General features: G+C 35.6%; 1 protein-coding gene across 4 annotated transcripts in view; it reads right to left on the reverse strand.

Moving 5' to 3' along the window:
- The window catches only part of LOC142345890 (uncharacterized), a 268945-nt gene that overhangs the window by 115448 nt on the left and 129865 nt on the right, over positions 1-23632 (reverse strand). For all 4 annotated transcript variants that reach the window (XR_012759361.1, XR_012759362.1, XR_012759360.1 and 1 more), the window contains exon 10: positions 15423-15602. Coding sequence is in view for 1 of the 4 variants with exons in the window: in XM_075398324.1 (XP_075254439.1) it covers positions 15423-15602 (180 nt within the window). In the remaining 3 variants the exon portion in view is untranslated. The remainder of the gene's footprint in view (positions 1-15422; positions 15603-23632) is intronic.

Below are 23632 nucleotides of genomic sequence, written 5' to 3' on the forward strand. Positions count from 1 at the left end.
GAGAGATACAAGCTAGAATTTCGAGGATACGGACCTAATGCCCAGAACAAAGAAACAAACATAGCTGACAGATTGCCAGAAAATAGGCCCAATAGCTTCGTAGATCTGCATTTTCAAAATGATAGTATAAGCAACAGACCCGAAAATCTTCTTATTAAAAGCTGAGATGTTATATTTTAATTAAGAATCTGTTCAACTCATTGATGCTTCTATTAGCTTCTCTCAAATAATCTCAGAGTGAGGAAGTCATTTTCGAGAGCGATGTAAGTAATGCGTGACCAAAAACTTAACCAAGCGAATGAACAAAGAAGTCGCTCCAATAAGAGTGAAAAATGACGTCACACACACACACACATTCACACTTCATTTGATTCAAAAAAAATCAGATTTGAAGTGGTTGTGACGTCATATGTCCGTAACAAAAATCTTGAGGACGAAATTAAAAAAACCAAGAGAAGGCCAATAATAGCACCAGCTATCGTTGTGCGGCTATTAACAAGTACAATTCACCACCGTTGAACTCTAGATGTATAAAAAGCCCTCCCGTAAAAGAAAAAGAGTGGAAACTTAATAAAACAGTTCGAAATTTTAAAAATTTTTAAAACAAAAGACAGAAAAGTCGAATTATCAATAACACACTCCTTATCAATAACACGTTCCTTTCAACAAAAAAATCCACATGAAGCACAAAAAATACCATTTTAGTAAAACAAAGCCTACCCGGACGCATGCCGGAAAAAAAGCTGCCATTAATTACGTAAACCCGCTTGTGAAGGAACAGAAAATGAAAACTTAGTTTTGTATCAAAAAGAACAAAAAGGAAATTCACTTTATTTTCATTATTAGTAGAAGTTAGACATACTTGTTTACCGTAAGGAGACAACATAAGGACTAGTTACGACACCAAAAAAGAATTAGAGATAGTGATATATAAGAGCAGAGTTCAGGCAGTGCGCATCCAAAATTGGGCTATTTCTGATTGCGGTTTTGACACTGATTCTGTTTCGACTTTATTTGGGTAGGGAGTGCTGCTTAATAACAATAGCTGCAAAAGAGAAAAGAGCAAATTTAGGTACAGATTTCAAGCAAACTGTTGAACAAGCTGAGAGCTAAGGTTAAGCAAAACAAACGCAGTGAAAAACATACTAGGGCAAGACAAATAACTGAATTAAATAACGATTCGGAAATTATCATTTTATAGCTACATCAAACAAAGTCAGTTGCGCAGATTATCTGGAAGGCAACAATTTTTTTTTATTTTTGAAGATCCATTGTTTTAAGCATCACAGATAATAGCAACATTTAAAAACTGACTGACTACGAATGAGTACACAACCTCGTAAAAATTATTGACAGACAACGCAAAAAAGAGACCTTAGCAAATGGCATTATTCAATGCATATTTAACAGTCAGTGGCGTTGCGGTAAAAGAATCGCATAACTACATGCTAAAACCCTTAGGCAAAGCATATGATAACATTTAACAAATCATGAAATATCTTTTGGCAGTATTAATGACTGAAAAAGGGAAAAAATCACTTCTAAGGATGACAAAATTTACAAACATAGCCGGCAGATTGCCAAAAAATAGCCGCGATAGACGCTACTGGCCGTCTATGGAAATGAAACAGCGAAAGAAATAAGATAAACAGATTGACCACCAGTCCTTTAATAGACCACTAGACTTTTTGGGTGAGATTCGGACTGTCATTTTTATGACACACTTACATCTATAAGGAAAATGTCTTGTAAAAATTATTGACAGACAACGCAAAAAAGATACCTTAAGAAATGGCATTGTTCAATGCATATTTAAAAGTCAGTGGCGTTACGGTAAAAGAATCGTATAACTACATGCTAAAACCCTTAGGCAAAGCACATGATAACATTTTACAAATCATGAAATATCTTTTAGCAGTCTTAATGACTGAAAAAGGGACAAAATCACTTCTAAGGGAGGCAAAATATACAAACATAGCCGGCAGATTGCCAGAAAATGGCCGCGATAGACGCTACTGGCCGTCCAAGGAAATGAAACAGCGAAAGAAATAAGATAAACAGATTGACCACCAGTCCTTTAATAGACCACTAGACTTTTTGGGTTAGATTCGGACTGTCATTTTTATGACACACTTACATCTATAAGGAAAATGTCTTGTAAAAATTATTGACAGACAACGCAAAAAAGATACCTTAAGAAATGGCATTGTTCAATGCATATTTAAAAGTCAGTGGCGTTACGGTAAAAGAATCGTATAACTACATGCTAAAACCCTTAGGCAAAGCATATGATAACATTTTACAAATCATGAAATATCTTTTAGCAGTCTTAATGACTGAAAAAGGGACAAAATCACTTCTAAGGGAGGCAAAATATACAAACATAGCCGGCAGATTGCCAGAAAATAGCCGCGATAGACGCTAGTGGCCGTCCATGGGAAAGGAAACAGCGAAAGAAATAAGATAGACAGATTGACCACCAGTCCTTTAATAGACCACTAGACTTTTTGGGTTAAGTTCGGACTGTCATTTTTATGAAACACATACATCTATAAGGAAAAAGTCCTAAGACTTTTTCAAATTAAATTTTCTAAACCCAATACTCAAGACTCTTTATTTAAGAATAAGGGCATTTACGTTTGGCACTACTTGGAGAACATTATTGATCTTTAATTAGTAAATGTTCATAAAATTTAGAGTTCATTAAGTGATTTCAGAAGTAATTTTTGTGAGAGAGGTAAGTCACGCAATTGACCTAAAAGCAGAACAAACGACGTCACGGACACAAACTTTAACTGCAAAGCAGTAGATGCCACTAAAAGTCAATTCCAAGAAGTCAGGTCGTAAGAATCATCGATGGCGGTTCTGACACTGATTCTGTTTCTTCTACTTTATTTGCGTAGGGACTGCTGCTTAATAAAAATTTGAGCTGAACAAGAAAAAGGCAAATTTAGGTCCAGATTTCAAGCAAACTGTTGAACAAGCTGAGAGCTAAGGTTAAGCAAAACAAACGCAGTGAAAAACATACTAGGGCAAGACAAATAACTGAATTTATAACGATTCGGAAATTATCATTTTATAGCTACATCAAACAAAGTCAGTTGCGCAGATTATCTGGAAGGAACTAAATTTTTTATTTCCGAAGATCCATTGTTTCAAGAATCACAGAAAATAGCAACATTTAACAAAACTGACTGACTACGAATGAGTACACAACCTTGTAAAAATTATTGACAGACAACGCAAAAAAAGATACCTTAAGAGATGGCATTATTCAATGCATATTTAAAATTCAGTGGCGTTGCGGTAAAAGAATCGCATAACTACATGCTTAAACCCTTAGGCAAAGCATATGATAACATTTTACAAATCATGAAATATCTTTTAGCAGTCTTAATGACTGAAAAAGGGACAAAATCACTTCTAAGGGAGGCAAAATATACAAACATAGCCGGCAGATTGCCAGAAAATAGCCGCGATAGACGCTAGTGGCCGTCCATGGGAAAGGAAACAGCGAAAGAAATAAGATAGACAGATTGACCACCAGTCCTTTAATAGACCACTAGACTTTTTGGGTTAAGTTCGGACTGTCATTTTTATGAAACACATACATCTATAAGGAAAAAGTCCTAAGACTTTTTCAAATTAAATTTTCTAAACCCAATACTCAAGACTCTTTATTTAAGAATAAGGGCATTTACGTTTGGCACTACTTGGAGAACATTATTGATCTTTAATTAGTAAATGTTCATAAAATTTAGAGTTCATTAAGTGATTTCAGAAGTAATTTTTGTGAGAGAGGTAAGTCACGCAATTGACCTAAAAGCAGAACAAACGACGTCACGGACACAAACTTTAACTGCAAAGCAGTAGATGCCACTAAAAGTCAATTCCAAGAAGTCAGGTCGTAAGAATCATCGATGGCGGTTCTGACACTGATTCTGTTTCTTCTACTTTATTTGCGTAGGGACTGCTGCTTAATAAAAATTTGAGCTGAACAAGAAAAAGGCAAATTTAGGTCCAGATTTCAAGCAAACTGTTGAACAAGCTGAGAGCTAAGGTTAAGCAAAACAAACGCAGTGAAAAACATACTAGGGCAAGACAAATAACTGAATTTATAACGATTCGGAAATTATCATTTTATAGCTACATCAAACAAAGTCAGTTGCGCAGATTATCTGGAAGGAACTAAATTTTTTATTTCCGAAGATCCATTGTTTCAAGAATCACAGAAAATAGCAACATTTAACAAAACTGACTGACTACGAATGAGTACACAACCTTGTAAAAATTATTGACAGACAACGCAAAAAGATACCTTAAGAGATGGCATTATTCAATGCATATTTAAAAGTCAGTGGCGTTGCGGTAAAAGAATCGCATAACTACATGCTTAAACCCTTAGGCAAAGCATATGATAACATTTAACAAATCATGAAATATCTTTTGGCAGTCTTAATGACTCAAAAAGGGAAAAAATCACTTCTAAGGATGACAAAATTTACAAACATAGCCGGCAGATTGCCAGAGAATAGCCGCGATAGACGCTACTGGCCTTCCATGGGAAAGGAAACAGCGAAAGAAATAAGATAGACAGATTGACCACCAGTTCTTTCATAGACCACTAGACTTTTTGGGTTAAGTTCGGACTGTCATTTTTATGAAACACATACATCTATAAGGAAAAAGTCCTAAGACTTTTTCAAATTAAATTTTCTAAACCCAATACTCAAGACTCTTTATTTAAGAATAAGGGCATTTACGTTTGGCACTACTTGGAGAACATTATTGATCTTTAATTAGTAAATGTTCATAAAATTTAGAGTTCATTAAGTGATTTCAGAAGTAATTTTTGTGAGAGAGGTAAGTCACGCAATTGACCTAAAAGCAGAACAAACGACGTCACGGACACAAACTTTAACTGCAAAGCAGTAGATGCCACTAAAAGTCAATTCCAAGAAGTCAGGTCGTAAGAATCATCGATGGCGGTTCTGACACTGATTCTGTTTCTTCTACTTTATTTGCGTAGGGACTGCTGCTTAATAAAAATTTGAGCTGAACAAGAAAAAAGCAAATTTAGGTCCAGATTTCAAGCAAACTGTTGAACAAGCTGAGAGCTAAGGTTAAGCAAAACAAACGCAGTGAAAAACATACTAGGGCAAGACAAATAACTGAATTTATAACGATTCGGAAATTATCATTTTATAGCTACATCAAACAAAGTCAGTTGCGCAGATTATCTGGAAGGAACTAAATTTTTTATTTCCGAAGATCCATTGTTTCAAGAATCACAGAAAATAGCAACATTTAACAAAACTGACTGACTACGAATGAGTACACAACCTTGTAAAAATTATTGACAGACAACGCAAAAAAAGATACCTTAAGAGATGGCATTATTCAATGCATATTTAAAATTCAGTGGCGTTGCGGTAAAAGAATCGCATAACTACATGCTTAAACCCTTAGGCAAAGCATATGATAACATTTTACAAATCATGAAATATCTTTTAGCAGTCTTAATGACTGAAAAAGGGATAAAATCACTTCTAAGGGAGGCAAAATATACAAACATAGCCGGCAGATTGCCAGAAAATAGCCGCGATAGACGCTAGTGGCCGTCCATGGGAAAGGAAACAGCGAAAGAAATAAGATAGACAGATTGACCACCAGTCCTTTAATAGACCACTAGACTTTTTGGGTTAAGTTCGGACTGTCATTTTTATGAAACACATACATCTATAAGGAAAAAGTCCTAAGACTTTTTCAAATTAAATTTTCTAAACCCAATACTCAAGACTCTTTATTTAAGAATAAGGGCATTTACGTTTGGCACTACTTGGAGAACATTATTGATCTTTAATTAGTAAATGTTCATAAAATTTAGAGTTCATTAAGTGATTTCAGAAGTAATTTTTGTGAGAGAGGTAAGTCACGCAATTGACCTAAAAGCAGAACAAACGACGTCACGGACACAAACTTTAACTGCAAAGCAGTAGATGCCACTAAAAGTCAATTCCAAGAAGTCAGGTCGTAAGAATCATCGATGGCGGTTCTGACACTGATTCTGTTTCTTCTACTTTATTTGCGTAGGGACTGCTGCTTAATAAAAATTTGAGCTGAACAAGAAAAAGGCAAATTTAGGTCCAGATTTCAAGCAAACTGTTGAACAAGCTGAGAGCTAAGGTTAAGCAAAACAAACGCAGTGAAAAACATACTAGGGCAAGACAAATAACTGAATTTATAACGATTCGGAAATTATCATTTTATAGCTACATCAAACAAAGTCAGTTGCGCAGATTATCTGGAAGGAACTAAATTTTTTATTTCCGAAGATCCATTGTTTCAAGAATCACAGAAAATAGCAACATTTAACAAAACTGACTGACTACGAATGAGTACACAACCTTGTAAAAATTATTGACAGACAACGCAAAAAGATACCTTAAGAGATGGCATTATTCAATGCATATTTAAAAGTCAGTGGCGTTGCGGTAAAAGAATCGCATAACTACATGCTTAAACCCTTAGGCAAAGCATATGATAACATTTAACAAATCATGAAATATCTTTTGGCACTCTTAATGACTCAAAAAGGGAAAAAATCACTTCTAAGGATGACAAAATTTACAAACATAGCCGGCAGATTGCCAGAGAATAGCCGCGATAGACGCTACTGGCCTTCCATGGGAAAGGAAACAGCGAAAGAAATAAGATAGACAGATTGACCACCAGTTCTTTCATAGACCACTAGACTTTTTGGGTTAAGTTCGGACTGTCATTTTTATGAAACACATACATCTATAAGGAAAAAGTCCTAAGACTTTTTCAAATTAAATTTTCTAAACCCAATACTCAAGACTCTTTATTTAAGAATAAGGGCATTTACGTTTGGCACTACTTGGAGAACATTATTGATCTTTAATTAGTAAATGTTCATAAAATTTAGAGTTCATTAAGTGATTTCAGAAGTAATTTTTGTGAGAGAGGTAAGTCACGCAATTGACCTAAAAGCAGAACAAACGACGTCACGGACACAAACTTTAACTGCAAAGCAGTAGATGCCACTAAAAGTCAATTCCAAGAAGTCAGGTCGTAAGAATCATCGATGGCGGTTCTGACACTGATTCTGTTTCTTCTACTTTATTTGCGTAGGGACTGCTGCTTAATAAAAATTTGAGCTGAACAAGAAAAAGGCAAATTTAGGTCCAGATTTCAAGCAAACTGTTGAACAAGCTGAGAGCTAAGGTTAAGCAAAACAAACGCAGTGAAAAACATACTAGGGCAAGACAAATAACTGAATTTATAACGATTCGGAAATTATCATTTTATAGCTACATCAAACAAAGTCAGTTGCGCAGATTATCTGGAAGGAACTAAATTTTTTATTTCCGAAGATCCATTGTTTCAAGAATCACAGAAAATAGCAACATTTAACAAAACTGACTGACTACGAATGAGTACACAACCTTGTAAAAATTATTGACAGACAACGCAAAAAGATACCTTAAGAGATGGCATTATTCAATGCATATTTAAAAGTCAGTGGCGTTGCGGTAAAAGAATCGCATAACTACATGCTTAAACCCTTAGGCAAAGCATATGATAACATTTAACAAATCATGAAATATCTTTTGGCAGTCTTAATGACTCAAAAAGGGAAAAAATCACTTCTAAGGATGACAAAATTTACAAACATAGCCGGCAGATTGCCAGAGAATAGCCGCGATAGACGCTACTGGCCTTCCATGGGAAAGGAAACAGCGAAAGAAATAAGATAGACAGATTGACCACCAGTCCTTTAATAGACCACTAGACTTTTTGGGTTAAGTTCGGACTGTCATTTTTATGAAACACATACATCTATAAGGAAAAAGTCCTAAGACTTTTTCAAATTAAATTTTCTAAACCCAATACTCAAGACTCTTTATTTAAGAATAAGGGCATTTACGTTTGGCACTACTTGGAGAACATTATTGATCTTTAATTAGTAAATGTTCATAAAATTTAGAGTTCATTAAGTGATTTCAGAAGTAATTTTTGTGAGAGAGGTAAGTCACGCAATTGACCTAAAAGCAGAACAAACGACGTCACGGACACAAACTTTAACTGCAAAGCAGTAGATGCCACTAAAAGTCAATTCCAAGAAGTCAGGTCGTAAGAATCATCGATGGCGGTTCTGACACTGATTCTGTTTCTTCTACTTTATTTGCGTAGGGACTGCTGCTTAATAAAAATTTGAGCTGAACAAGAAAAAGGCAAATTTAGGTCCAGATTTCAAGCAAACTGTTGAACAAGCTGAGAGCTAAGGTTAAGCAAAACAAACGCAGTGAAAAACATACTAGGGCAAGACAAATAACTGAATTTATAACGATTCGGAAATTATCATTTTATAGCTACATCAAACAAAGTCAGTTGCGCAGATTATCTGGAAGGAACTAAATTTTTTATTTCCGAAGATCCATTGTTTCAAGAATCACAGAAAATAGCAACATTTAACAAAACTGACTGACTACGAATGAGTACACAACCTTGTAAAAATTATTGACAGACAACGCAAAAAGATACCTTAAGAGATGGCATTATTCAATGCATATTTAAAAGTCAGTGGCGTTGCGGTAAAAGAATCGCATAACTACATGCTTAAACCCTTAGGCAAAGCATATGATAACATTTAACAAATCATGAAATATCTTTTGGCACTCTTAATGACTCAAAAAGGGAAAAAATCACTTCTAAGGATGACAAAATTTACAAACATAGCCGGCAGATTGCCAGAAAATAGCCGCGATAGACGCTACTGGCCTTCCATGGGAAAGGAAACAGCGAAAGAAATAAGATAGACAGATTGACCACCAGTTCTTTCATAGACCACTAGACTTTTTGGGTTAAGTTCGGACTGTCATTTTTATGAAACACATACATCTATAAGGAAAAAGTCCTAAGACTTTTTCAAATTAAATTTTCTAAACCCAATACTCAAGACTCTTTATTTAAGAATAAGGGCATTTACGTTTGGCACTACTTGGAGAACATTATTGATCTTTAATTAGTAAATGTTCATAAAATTTAGAGTTCATTAAGTGATTTCAGAAGTAATTTTTGTGAGAGAGGTAAGTCACGCAATTGACCTAAAAGCAGAACAAACGACGTCACGGACACAAACTTTAACTGCAAAGCAGTAGATGCCACTAAAAGTCAATTCCAAGAAGTCAGGTCGTAAGAATCATCGATGGCGGTTCTGACACTGATTCTGTTTCTTCTACTTTATTTGCGTAGGGACTGCTGCTTAATAAAAATTTGAGCTGAACAAGAAAAAAGCAAATTTAGGTCCAGATTTCAAGCAAACTGTTGAACAAGCTGAGAGCTAAGGTTAAGCAAAACAAACGCAGTGAAAAACATACTAGGGCAAGACAAATAACTGAATTTATAACGATTCGGAAATTATCATTTTATAGCTACATCAAACAAAGTCAGTTGCGCAGATTATCTGGAAGGAACTAAATTTTTTATTTCCGAAGATCCATTGTTTCAAGAATCACAGAAAATAGCAACATTTAACAAAACTGACTGACTACGAATGAGTACACAACCTTGTAAAAATTATTGACAGACAACGCAAAAAAAGATACCTTAAGAGATGGCATTATTCAATGCATATTTAAAATTCAGTGGCGTTGCGGTAAAAGAATCGCATAACTACATGCTTAAACCCTTAGGCAAAGCATATGATAACATTTTACAAATCATGAAATATCTTTTAGCAGTCTTAATGACTGAAAAAGGGATAAAATCACTTCTAAGGGAGGCAAAATATACAAACATAGCCGGCAGATTGCCAGAAAATAGCCGCGATAGACGCTAGTGGCCGTCCATGGGAAAGGAAACAGCGAAAGAAATAAGATAGACAGATTGACCACCAGTCCTTTAATAGACCACTAGACTTTTTGGGTTAAGTTCGGACTGTCATTTTTATGAAACACTTACATCTATAAGGAAAATGTCTTGTAAAATTATTGACAGACAACGCAAAAAAGATACCTTAAGAAATGGCATTGTTCAATGCATATTTAAAAGTCAGTGGCGTTACGGTAAAAGAATCGTATAACTACATGCTAAAACCCTTAGGCAAAGCATATGATAACATTTTACAAATCATGAAATATCTTTCAGCAGTCTTAATGACTGAAAAAGGGACAAAATCACTTCTAAGGGAGGCAAAATATACAAACATAGCCGGCAGATTGCCAGAAAATAGCCGCGATAGACGCTAGTGGCCGTCCATGGGAAAGGAAACAGCGAAAGAAATAAGATAGACAGATTGACCACCAGTCCTTTAATAGACCACTAGACTTTTTGGGTTAAGTTCGGACTGTCATTTTTATGAAACACATACATCTATAAGGAAAAAGTCCTAAGACTTTTTCAAATTAAATTTTCTAAACCCAATACTCAAGACTCTTTATTTAAGAATAAGGGCATTTACGTTTGGCACTACTTGGAGAACATTATTGATCTTTAATTAGTAAATGTTCATAAAATTTAGAGTTCATTAAGTGATTTCAGAAGTAATTTTTGTGAGAGAGGTAAGTCACGCAATTGACCTAAAAGCAGAACAAACGACGTCACGTACACAAATTTTAACTGCAAAGAAGTAGAAGTCACGAAAAGTCAATTCCAAGAAGTCAGGTCGTCGGAGTCAATTCCAAGAATCATCGATGGAGACGACGAATTAAAAAGTCACGATGTCCCCAATAATAGCCGCCATCGCTTCGCCTCTATTAAAAAAACTGAAAATTTTGAAAGCAAAATAGATTAACCAAAACTACGCCGCACTAGAACTGCAATAAGAACAATTATTTTTTAGACAAAACAATAAGGGTAGAACAAAACAACAAAACTTGTAAGACAAAAAAACCTATTTTTGGAAAAGAAAGGCCCGAAACCACAAAAACGACTGCTATGATCAAGCAATTAATGAGTACAATTTAAAACATCACAACATCTAAAATCAAACATTATTTTTTTAACAAACATTTTTCAAAATTACAAAAATGATTTTTATGAGCTTAACAAATTAGATTCACTTAGGCCATGATTGCGCAACGAAGGAAACCTGTCTTTCGCGGAACAAGAAATAAGGCAACAAAACAATTAAATGAACAGCACATAAATTATAAAAAGCAAAACCTATGAACCTATGCAACCTGTTTCTTGTGAGATTAAAATATAAGACAACAAAAAGTACAAAAATCGCCAACTCAAAAAAATCATTAAAAAATTTTGAAAACAATTAGTGTCAAAGTCTTGAAAATAACAAGCTAAAAACTCGAAGAAATTATTCGGTTCCTTTATCTTTCTTTTTGAACCCTAGATACCTGCCAGTAATGTTACTTAGTGATAAGACAAAAAAAAACAAGAAAATTACGGGCGAAATTCAAAAACCATTAATATTTTATGACAACAAAGATCTCCTCCGAGTCATAAAAACAGTGCCCAAGGGATGAGGAATGCGAGCGAAAGCAAATAGATACATTTACAACACGTGTGTATTATAATATCATTACTCAAAAAACTGAAAACCAGAATAAAATTGACTCCGAAAATTTGATTAAACACCAACTTCTTATTCCACTTTAAACGTAGTTTGAAAAACAATAAAGCTTCAAACCTACTCGTTTTGTCGCTCCCTTTACTAACTCAACAACCCTAAAATCAATACTCAAAATTGACTTGTCATTGACGTGAAAAAGCCGAAAATTAAATAAATTTTATACAAAGAACAGCCCACCAAATCAATCAAAATACTTTTGACTGCAAAAAACAACTCAATTAATAAGTGTGTTCAGCCTTTTGAAACAGACAGCACCAACACAATGCAATTTATTTGGATTCTAAAAACAGTCCCTCAAAAACGTACGCTGAGTCTATCTACAAGGCTGTATTTAACTCGCAACTGCAAACAGGGGCAATTCAAACACATGTAACTAAATGTAACTAACTATAATTTAAAAGCGATAAGTGAGAAACAATGAAAAAAAGCTCAAACTGACGAGCGTGAAAAAATTCCTCCATAAAACCGAAAACGTGTTCAAATGAATATTTCTCACTCCACCTTAAAAGTAGTCCAAAAATCGCGCATCAAAACTACTCGCTTTTTTGCTCCCTTTTCCTCTGCAGCATGATGAAAACACGTCAGCGCACCAACACAATCCAATGAAAAACGACAGCGCACGAACACAATCCAAAACATACCCGGCAGATTGCCGGAAAATAGCCGCCGTTGATTCCAATAAGAATTATTGGGATTGAAAGAATAGAAGATATTGAAAAAAAAAAAGATTTTTGTACAAAAACATTTTTTAAGTCCGATTTAATTTGATGGCATTTCGTAGTTGAACATAACGTACTTCTGTTTCTTAGAGAGAGGCTACAGGGGCTACTATCAATACCAATAAGCATTAGAGATGGTAACTAAGACTTATAGGAACGACTTTCAAATAGCGGGCATCTAAAATTGGGCTTTATGGGTTTATCCCGTTTCTACTTCTGACTTCAATTTTTTATACTGAATCTGTTCATTTTGAATTGCTTTGCTGAGCAACTGATGTTCAAAATCACTTTTAGCAGAATGAGAGAAGAGAGAAACTAGCCTAGAGAAGTCAAAAAGATATCACGCAAAATGTTGAAAAAGCGGCAAAATGAGGTAAAGCGAAACATTTTTTTATTCGACGAAGTAAAAAAAATAGGATCGCTATAATATCCTGCTGAGAATACGAGGGCGGCTATTAATTACTTGAATACAAACACTATTGCCGCTAACATGGAAGCTCAGAAGTGGAGCGACGCTTTTAACATAAACGCTACATACAGTGAAAACCCTTGCAGGGATGATAAATGAAAGTATTTAGAAAAATGTACTAAAACAAAATTCCCTAGACAAAACTCAAAATGTTAAGCAATCTATAAACTGTTCTGAAGAATCCTTTAATATTTCTTCTTCTCAATAGATGATCCACCGAGAACTGGTCAGAGACACACTAAACAAGATGAGGGCAGCTTTAAAATAAAAGAGAAAACTAAAAAATTGTACAAAAACTGATAAATCGGTTTCGTAAGAGACAACTTCAATTTGAAAATTGGGAAATGAAATTTCTGATTATTCAAAAAAGCTGTTAAATACACTGATTACTGAAACTCTGTTCCAATATTCGGTAAAAAAGAAAAAGCAACCTTCAGGTAAAGGCAACAAGAATATTTTTTCTTAAAATTTTCAAAAACCTTTGAAAAAACATATGTGTTAACCCAAACGGTAGTTTCAACCTTGCATTAACCAAAAACAAAAAATAATTAATATCCTAAGTTCATTTATAAACTCTCGACAGAAAAAAATGAGCCAAATAGTTAGAGATTTTAAGCACAAACGCCAGATCTGTATATAAAACAGTTCAATCTGTTCTGTTCCGAGGAGAATTAATCAACCGACTAACGTATGATGTAATCCCCTCGAAAAGAAATAGGGACTAATGAGCTTGCCATGACGGTTAAACAAACCTAACCAAGTAGCTTAAAACAGTATCAGAACTTACGAAACACTAATGACTCAAAAAGACCAAATTTGGTCTCAGAAAAAAACGTCAATTTTACAAAAAAAAAGCTGCTGAAAGTGCTTAAAAACGTTAAGCAGAGCATAAAGAAAATTTGAAAATTGAAAATCAAAGGCAAACAGATCAGCCCCTACAAGATAAAACTTCCTGGATCTCATGCGCTGAAATTCGAATAAGACTTAGCGCGACAGGCAACACTTCACGCATCAGGCAGTTCACCAAAAAACAGAGCAACTTTGTATATTGCTTTATGAATAGGGAATACAGAGATCAGACATAGCTGGCATGTTGCTAAAAAAGGTGCAATATCTTCTAGGACTTCAATTGACAGTGAATGAGAACGATACGAAAATGTGAAAGAGTTTTAGCTACCGTAGCCATACCGTAGACCTGCAGTCTCAAGATAATTAAGAAAAAGTTTTCATCTCTGAACTAATTGTTTGGATATCATTATCTTTTATGAGGAATTTCTACAAGACATGTGTTGTTTCTATTAGCTTCCCTCAATTGACGTCAAAATACTTCCTTCAGTTAAACCTGGCAAAAATCACCTTGAGAGTGAACTTCATTTTTGAAATTGTGCAAGTAATTCAAAAATGCGTGGATGAATGAACACAACGCAGGTCTGAAGTGAGTGTAACCTCATATCGTCCTACCAAAAATTTTTACGAAATATAAGTCCATGGTAAAACCAAGACCAGCACTCCTCAACGATCACTTTCGCAAGTTCTAATAAAGAAGAAAAACAGAAACTATATATCCCCGCTTTTAGCACCGTTTTGCATCAGAACCTTCGGACAATAACTCGTTTAACGTCAACTTCTAACTAACAAATTTTTCAGCCGGAATTTCTTAGTGACTGATTTCTCTTTCATCCTTTTTTTCGGCGCATGGCACTTTTGGCATCCCCATTATTTGTTCAGTAATTCTTTCGGTCAATGAGTCTTTTTCAGTCTGCATATTTTTTCGGATAAAAGAGATCAGCTTCTTTTGCTCATTGACCTTTCGCAATCTGTCTCCTTAACCATGCTGCTCCGGAGCTCGTCGAAAGCTTTTAAGCATCCAATACATAAAAAGTGGGAATGGAATTCGAGTGTTTAATTCTGTCCTCTTAACCATGCAATCGGTGCAGCTCTGGTTACCATTGTGATCAAGAGCGAAATTTAATTTCATAAATAGATAGAACATTATTATAAGTTGTGTACTATCAAATTGTTTTTGTGCGAAAACCGCGAGAATTTCATTCAGAGGGATCGTCTGTAGCCTAGATAAGTGTTTGTGGATACTTTCGCTTTTAGGTCAAAATGCCACTTCCCTTAAAAACCCTAATAAAACCAACTCCTCAGTCGTAAAACACCCAGAGAAGGCCAATAATTGCTCGCTACTGCAGCTAGTAATTAGTCAGCTGTAGACTCAGGGTGTTCAAAAAATTGACCATCAATGTCAATAGAGGTTCAATGGCTAAAACTGATCGAGTTATTTACTTCATGGGAAAACGTTTCTGATAATGATAGAAAAAAACTGTCTCATCAAACTAATACGGACCCAAATCGTGTCAAACTGCCACTTGACAAAGAATGTTTCTGCGATCACCCGACAGTAACAAGGAAATTGTCGTACCCGCATAGTTGCGTGAAAAATCGTGGAATCAAAATTAACTATTTAACGTTCTTTATTCAAAACTATGAAGGCAACATTTTGCACAGAGAACACACGACTACAATAATTGCCTCCAACATCGTTCGCGGGCTATTAACAACTTTAACCATATAGTTCTTTAAAAATTAGATTATGACAAATTAGTGTCTGACTTACTTGGCATGAGATGATACTCAATCCGAGACTGTTGTTGATTTTCATTAACTCCACGCATATTGCACTACTGCTATTACGGACACCGTCGCCCCTCTCCGCTGGAACGTGTCGCGTTGCAACGACCGGCTGATGGTCCCTTCTTCCGTTCTGAGATCTCCCCAGTGTAGAAGTTGCTTCATCCTGAAATGTCACGTACCGACTCTGCTGTTCTCGGCTTCTACTGGTTTCTAATAATTCAATGATTGACGTTTTCATTCTTCGCACTCGAACAACGCTTCCCATTTTGCAAAAGATTGTCGAGTAAATAGATCGACAAAATCAAATTTTAGATGCCCATCAAAAAAATCCACATATCCAAATTTTTTGATAACATGGCAGACATATCCGGCACAATGTTAGAAAATAGCCGCGATAGCTTCGTAGATCAGCAGTTCCAAAAAAGTCAAGAAAAACAAAAAATTCTCTTCTTATATTTTATTAACGTTATATTTCGATTTAGAATCTACAATTTTACCGCGGCTTCTAATAGTCGCTTTCAAATATGTTCAATTGAATCAAAGTAAAGTCAATTTCAGAGTGAGGAAGTCATTTTTGAGAGTGCTTTTTGAGAACTTGCTGCTTTCAACAGTGGAGGAGTGGGAGGGGCACCGGTGGCGGGTCTTTGGCTGCACGGATCCCCTACGGACTGAACGATGTCCAGGGGTGGGGATTGGGCGGGGTTGTAGTGAGTGGGCTAATATGGGGCGGGGTTGGGGTCTGGGCGATGTGTATGTGTTTGTGTGGGGTGTCAACTTCTAAGAACCGCCCTTCACACCTTAAGTATAAGTCTCAGAAATAGTTTCTATGTAAATAGAAAACAACTCGAGTAAATTTACTCAACAAACCGGACATTTGCCACGTAATGTAGACGAAACATTGCTAGAAATGGACTGAAAGAGATACACCACTTAAGATAATAGGTGAACGTCAATCACTGTTGTCATCAGTAGCAATTCGTGAGTAAGATTGTGAAGAACTGCGTCTCCTGTTCGACATCCGTTTAGTATACCCGCCTCTCGATTGTCTAGATGCACTGGGAGAAATTCCAAAAAACCGTTTAAGAAAACTATCTCGACGTCGGGGTACACTTCTGGACCTAGCATCCATCATCATGTTTCAAAACCAAAAATGAATTTCAAATTCACTCGCTCTGTAATCGCAAGATTAAGGAACGTATCGGAAAGTTATAGACAATTGATGATTCAAATGTAACAATTGAAGCTTTAAAATAGATTTTGATTCAAGTACGCATCAAACCACATTGAGCATAAATACATAATCGCTTAATATCGGTCGAACACTTAATTTCACGTATTTGCCATGCCGACATTGAATGAACATTATATGAAATTAAGACACTGAACTCGACATAACTCCGTATTTTGAATGCATTACGATTAGATTTATAATCTTTACGGGATGCAGGAAAGAAAGTTGTGCGTGGATGATCAAACCTCCCAAGATTTTTGCTTCTTCAGTAGTTTTGGCTAACGGTACACGTAGAGATTAAAAACTTAAAAAATATCTCCGCCACTTAATGCACTCTAATTTATTCCGTTTCTCTAGGCGATAACTCAAAGTGGGTAGACACCAAACTTCAGAAGAACATAACCGACTAAAGTCAGGCGAATTGCAATCACGCAACCGGTGAGCGCGGGCTGAACGAAATCGCCAAGTGGAGGCGGATAGACGGGGAGTGTTGAGAAGAGGGTCAAGCTTTAAAGATACAGCACCGCTCTTCACACCTTGAAATTGTTTCCTCGAGCTTTTGGTGAATCGCATACCTTGAGTCTCGCAAGCCAACAAGTTCTGAGACAACTTAATTATTTCCGACTGTTTTGAGGACGAAAAGTCAAACGGGTCGGACGCAAAATAGGTCAAGCGACAAGTTGAATAAAAGAGACCAAGGACAACACAATTGATACAAATTTCGTTTGAGAGCAAATGATAAAAAATGCTTGCAATGAACTGTAGAAAGAAAAATTGATATGAATCAAAAAGCATCGATAAACATTACTTACTGTCCCCAGAAAAAACAGGCTGGTTGAAATCCGGGACTACTTGGACATTTATAAAGCGATTACTGAAAACCAGCCAATAATTCTAATTGGTGATTATAAATTGTACTATTTATGCGACAAAGAAAAACAAATTGCAAACCTCTTTAAAACCATTCTATTTCAATCCAATCAATGTTGACAACCCCAGGAGAATCGCGTCCCATAATTAAACGACCATACACTCTCTTATAACCGACAAATACCTGAAAAAATTATTAGTTGCCACAGTTGCCACTTTGACTCATTGACCAGGAGTGATCATTTGGCGCACTTAAGTACTTACGAAGCTGAAATTGTTTCAAATACAGCCCAGACGAAAAATAATTTTGATAAAAAGAACTATAATAAATCCGAATTGCGGAAAACGACAGAGTGCTCAGACTACTGTGAATTTTACTCACACCAAGAAACACAGAAAAACTTTTCGAGTTTGGAAGAAACCTCTCATATGTTGTACAGATAGACTTTCCTATATGAAAAAAACTGTTAATAAGGATAAACTCCTTTATTCTTTAGCTAGAAAGCTTGTCTCCACAACAACCAGAGAGGAAACAGAACAAATGTGACAAGCCCTTAACTGAAAAAGAAGTCAATAAACTTCAAGAAAACAAAAACATGTTAACCTCAAAACTTTATAATGATTTCTGCTGTGTTCAAAAACAGCTAATTGAAATTTCCAAATCTGAGCACTTCAAACGAAATTCAACAAATGAAAATATAACTTGATTTTTTAAAATTCAATTGAGGCGCTCAGATTTGCAGAAAAACAGCCACATCTATTCAAAACTTGAAAAATTGGTTCAGTGAAACTAAAACAGACAGCAACAAAAAACAAATCTCAAACAACGAGTTTATCAAACTAGACGTTTTTTTAACATTCTCCTCCCTTAGAGCAAAGTTTCATTCAATTTGCAATAAAGATTTTTTCACTCTGGTTGAAACAAAACACGATTCCTCGCACGTCCTCAAAATTCTCAAATCATCAAAACCTTTAAGGACCAAAAACCTTGCCAGCATGGGTTTTCAAGGACGCTTCAGCTATTTTAGAAAGACCACTCACAGAACTCTTTAATCCAAACTTTAATGAGGAAATACTTCTATCGGAACTGAAATTATCCAATGTGACTCCCTTATACAAAAAATTAAGGAAGATAATCCAATTAATTATATACAACTTTTTATCACACCTGCTCTTTCAAAAACAATTGAAAAACTATACAAAGCGCAGGCAGAAGACTATTTGAATGCAAAAAAAACTATTGACTAAAAGAAAATTTGGTTTAAGAAAGTATTCTACAAACGATGCATTTCACTGAGCGCATTATAAAAGAATTGAACAAGAACATGTTTACCACGATGGAGCTTCTTGCTCTCTCGATTAACCAGCAAAATTTCAAAGTTATTAAGCGTAAGATGCAAAGCGTAACTGTGAATGAAGAAATTTTAGGATGGATGCAATTAGTTACATCAAGGGGTCCCCCATTTAACAATTCTAGGACCGCTCTTGTTTAATCTCTATGTAAACAAATTATAACTAAAAACGTGTGAATATATAAAATACGCTGACGATACTGTTCTTTCAATATCACATCGCAACATTGACAAAAGTCACCTGAATACACAATAGATGTTGTATTGGACTAATTTTTGTCACTGGCCCTTAAAATTGATGTAAACCCAAATCTTTTGTATTTGGCAAAAAGCATCCGCCACAATCACTTCAAATTCAAGCCTAGGATATACTAATGATAATGAACTCAGATAGCACTCAGAGCTTAATCGGCTCTTGAAAAGTATTAAATGCTTGAGACTGCCTACTTAAAAAGCTAGTTCGTCTGATGATTAATTCGCTAGAGATTAGGCATTTACAATAAACAGCCGTACTATTGAGTACTCTTTGGCAACCTAATCATTACCTTGGAAAAAGAAATTGGCTGGGCAGCAAAAGCGTCTTAACGTTGTTCGAAATTCGAATCGTCCACAGACAATAAACTCAAATAGAAAACACTACATGTTCCCCTTTTGCTCGACAACAGACTAAAGTGCTGTCTTTCTCTTAAGTACTAATCAAGAACAAGCATTCAATAGATCCAAAGCAATTGCGCGCCCTACTTTTGACTGTTATAAGCATCGAAGATCTGGAATCTGTTCTCATTAAACAATCAGTAGGAGGAAATACTACGACAAAAGTTTAATCGGGAGAGCTCTCCAAGTTTTAAACAAGTTGCCTAAAAAGCTCTTTTCCCACTCATATAACAAAGCGACTTTCAAAAAAAATCTAAGATTTTCCGAAAAATTTGTTTGCAATTATAAAAATTATTGTAAAAGTACAATTTCATGGCAACCCTTGTTCATGATTTCATGAACACAATAAATATTTTTTGATTTTGTTTACTCTTTGTAGTAAGTAAAAATTCTCACTTTCCTCAATCATGGTTGACGTGCAAAACTTCTCGATACAATAAATTAGTGTTAAATACTCATGTAATATGATACTTGTAAAATACACTGCCTTGAGCATTACAAAAGATTGTAAGCACCTCAGGTAATTCAGTATTTCCGTTTTTTGAGAACAACTAACACCAGCCGTACTTTTAGACTTATCAGAAACTCAATACAAAAACGAGGGAAGAAAGAAAGAAAGAAAGAAAGAAAGAACGAATGAAGGAAAGAGAGAAGAAAAGAAAAGAAAGATAGAAAGAGAGGAGAGTGAAAAAAAATATGACAGAAAAAAAGAGAAAGATGACGACCAAAAGATATAGAACAAACCAAGAATAACACAGAATCCGAAAAACGAGAAAAATCGAAGAAGAGTTTGCGTGAGAAAAAACAAAGGACAAAAGAATAAACGATGGAGAAAAAAGTTAAAGAGAAAAGAACCAAGAACAGGGAAAAAAAGTCACTCTTAAGAGAGTTAGAATGTGATACAGAAGCAATGCAAGAGAGAAAAAAACTAGAGAAACACAGAGAGAGAGAGAGAGAAAGAAAAAATTGCCTGAGTAAGACAAGGAAGAGAAAAGTGTGTGAAGAAATAGGAGAAGAGATAGGTGCGTAACAGCGACCAGGGGCGGAACAGAAAAAAAAGAGAACAACCTGAAAAGCAAGCTAGAGAGAGAGAGAGAGAGAGAGAGAGAGAGAGAGAGAGAGAGAGAGAGATGGAAACGGAGAGAGAACAAAAAAGAAAAACGAGAGTAAAAGTGAGATAGAAAAAGGTATAAAGACAGAAAAAAGAGAAAAAGATGAGGGAGAACAAATGTTTCCAGAAAACAAAAAGAAAAAGAGCGAGTTCGAGGAAATTCAAACAAAAAAGAAAGAGAGAAAGGCATAAAACAAAACGAAGACAGAAAGAGACGGAAGAGACAAAGAAAGAGGGAGAGAGAGAGAGAGATAAAGAGAGAGAGAGAGAGAGAGAGAGAGAGAGAGAGAGATAGAGAGAGAGATAGAGAGAGAGAGGTGAAGTGAGTGGGTGAGTGAATGACAGTGAATGGGTGAGTGAATGAGTGAGTGGGTGAGTGAGTGAGGTTAGAGCGAGTGAGTTAGAGCGTTAGTGCGTGTGTGTGTGAGAGAGAGAGAGAAATCGAGAGTGGGAGCAAAAAAATAGGTGCAAAAAATTTTCGCTCAGCGAGTCGTTTTTTTTATAACCACATGCGGCATTTTCAAAGCGACTTTAGGATTTTTTCCGTTCATTCCCCACAGTATGTTATTAACTACCCAGTTACAGAGCACTCGCCATTACATAGTAATTTATTTTGTCAAAATGGACATGCGTCTGGGGATGCAAATAATATGCATCCAATAAGCCGGGGGCACAAACGTAAAGGATCCCAGTTTCATTTATTTAAACTCCACTGTACTAGTAACATGTGTTTACATCGTTTAATAATAGCCGCCTTATCTTCTCAAACTGCTATTTTACAATTCAAACTGGGCCTTTTACAATTCAAAGTAACCGGATTGTATTGTTGTTCTGCTTTTTCACACATTTCGACTTTTTCACGTCAGTGAGAAGTCAAGTTTTAATCACGCTGGAGTAGTAGAGGGAGCGCACATAGAGTGAGCTGATATGTAAACAAATTTTCTGTTTTTGAGATTGAAATTTTCTAGTGTGGTAATTTGGCTTCTGTTCTGAGTGTTTCTTCTTTTGAGCGGTATCAGTACGATACGTGTGATCACGTTTTTAGTTTTACATAAGTCACGGTTTTCAAGTTTCACTTCTGACTTAATTCACTCACTGTTTCAAATTATTGGGTTTTAAGTTTTTTCGCACATTAATTACGCAATGTGGTGAATACCGTCAAAGTCAAAAGATCAAGGCGTCAAGGCTTGACGCGTTGACGCGCTTGATGCACATCGAGGACTAACACAGAAAAAGAAATATGGCCGAATTTTTTTCTATTTTTTTTTTCAGTGTTAAAAAGTGTTCTAATTAGGCGTGCAGTTTCAGTTGGATTCTAAAAGTATACTTAATTCAGCTTCTAAACAGAAAACTAATAAGCTTTAAAACCAATTTCAGCTAGCAAACACTCTAATGAAACTCTGAAAACCTAATTCTGTGACTTAATGACCGGGCTTTATCGGTTTATCCCCCGGTTTACGGTTTATGTAAAACAAAAAACGTGATCAAAAGGTAACGCCATTTAAAAAAAACATAGCAGGACAAGTCCTGTCCTAACGGACAATTCAAAGAATTTTAATTGTCTAAACAAATTAGTAGACCTAAAATGTACCATGAGTGAGTTGGGAAAACCATTTTAAAAAGAAAATCAATGTCCAAATGCCGCAAGTGAACAAGCCAGAAGTGGACTTAAGTTGTTTCCAATTCAATCCCTGAACAAAGGTGATTTTATCACTTTTTGATCGCAGTTCATCATATAATGGCTGCCAATGCTGGTAAATATACAAAAATATATCCAAACTTGGTTGAAATATTTTTTCATCAACTAATAGATCAGCAAATAACTTTGATTTGCCGGAACCACTGGGTCCTACCACCATCATCAACAAATGTGGCTCGGTTGAGATTCTTTTAATCATTTTGGTGTTGGGATTATACAGCCCAAGCAAAAGGCCAAGACAGACCAGATATGAGGTTTGTTGTCACTATCATCATTAAAAACAAATAAATAAAGTATACATGATACAATTGAACCAATGAGCACAATCTAATGTATAAGACAGAATACTAATGATCTTTCAACACTGCATCCTATCTTCCAAGGGGTTCGTTCCTGATCTTCTTTGTCAAAAACAATTTTGTTTGCTAATTCGATCGAACAGTCCGTTGAATCTGCCATTATTAGTTTGTATTGCGGCCGGGCACTTTTGGTGGCTTTGACTTGTTAGCCTCTTCAGAAGCAGACAAAAAGCAGAGAGCTAATTTGGCCGCTTCGGAAAGTAATTGCAGCTCATTTAAAGTCAAATCTATTTCGGGTTGAACTAGTATGAATTTTTCATTCAGTTTTTTCCAACATTGTTTCCTCAATACAATACTTGAGCTGTTGGTGTTTTGAATAACTTGAATAGCAGCTAACTTTGAAATATGCAAAGTGAGTACGTTTGGGTCATAAGTTGTCATATCAAAATGGCATCTTCTGGAAAGTGTCTGACCAGAGCACTTTGAAAGCGGTCCAATAAATAATGCCGCTAATGTGACCCAATAGAAAATGGCTTGGAAAGTTTGAAATCATGTACATATAACCAGGACCGGTTTTGTACGTTTCTTTCATAAAACCATAGGCGTCGTGAAAAATTGCATGCACTCGAAGAACTTTCAAAACTTTCAAGTACTCATGTAGTGCACTATCTCCTGGGCCTATAAGTCCACCATATGGAGCTAATTTGTCAACTGCATTCACATCTACTTTCGGATCTATGAGCATGCAAACTGCAATAAAACCATTTTTCGACTTTTCGTTTTGTGAAAACGCTCGAGAGACAAGCTTGAAATTACACAAAACTTTATTAATGTCAGCAGATCGGAACATGCGACTGATTTAAAAGGATATGAAATAAATAATGATCAAGTTATGTAATAGTTCTTATCTCGTGTTATAATGTTTTTTGTTTTCTTTGGTGAGTCATTGGTTTTTTCCATAATTTCTTCATCCTCCG

This window comes from Convolutriloba macropyga, chromosome 9 (genome assembly GCF_964194025.1).
Source record: "Convolutriloba macropyga chromosome 9, txConMacr16.3, whole genome shotgun sequence".
NCBI lineage: Eukaryota > Metazoa > Xenacoelomorpha > Acoela > Convolutidae > Convolutriloba > Convolutriloba macropyga.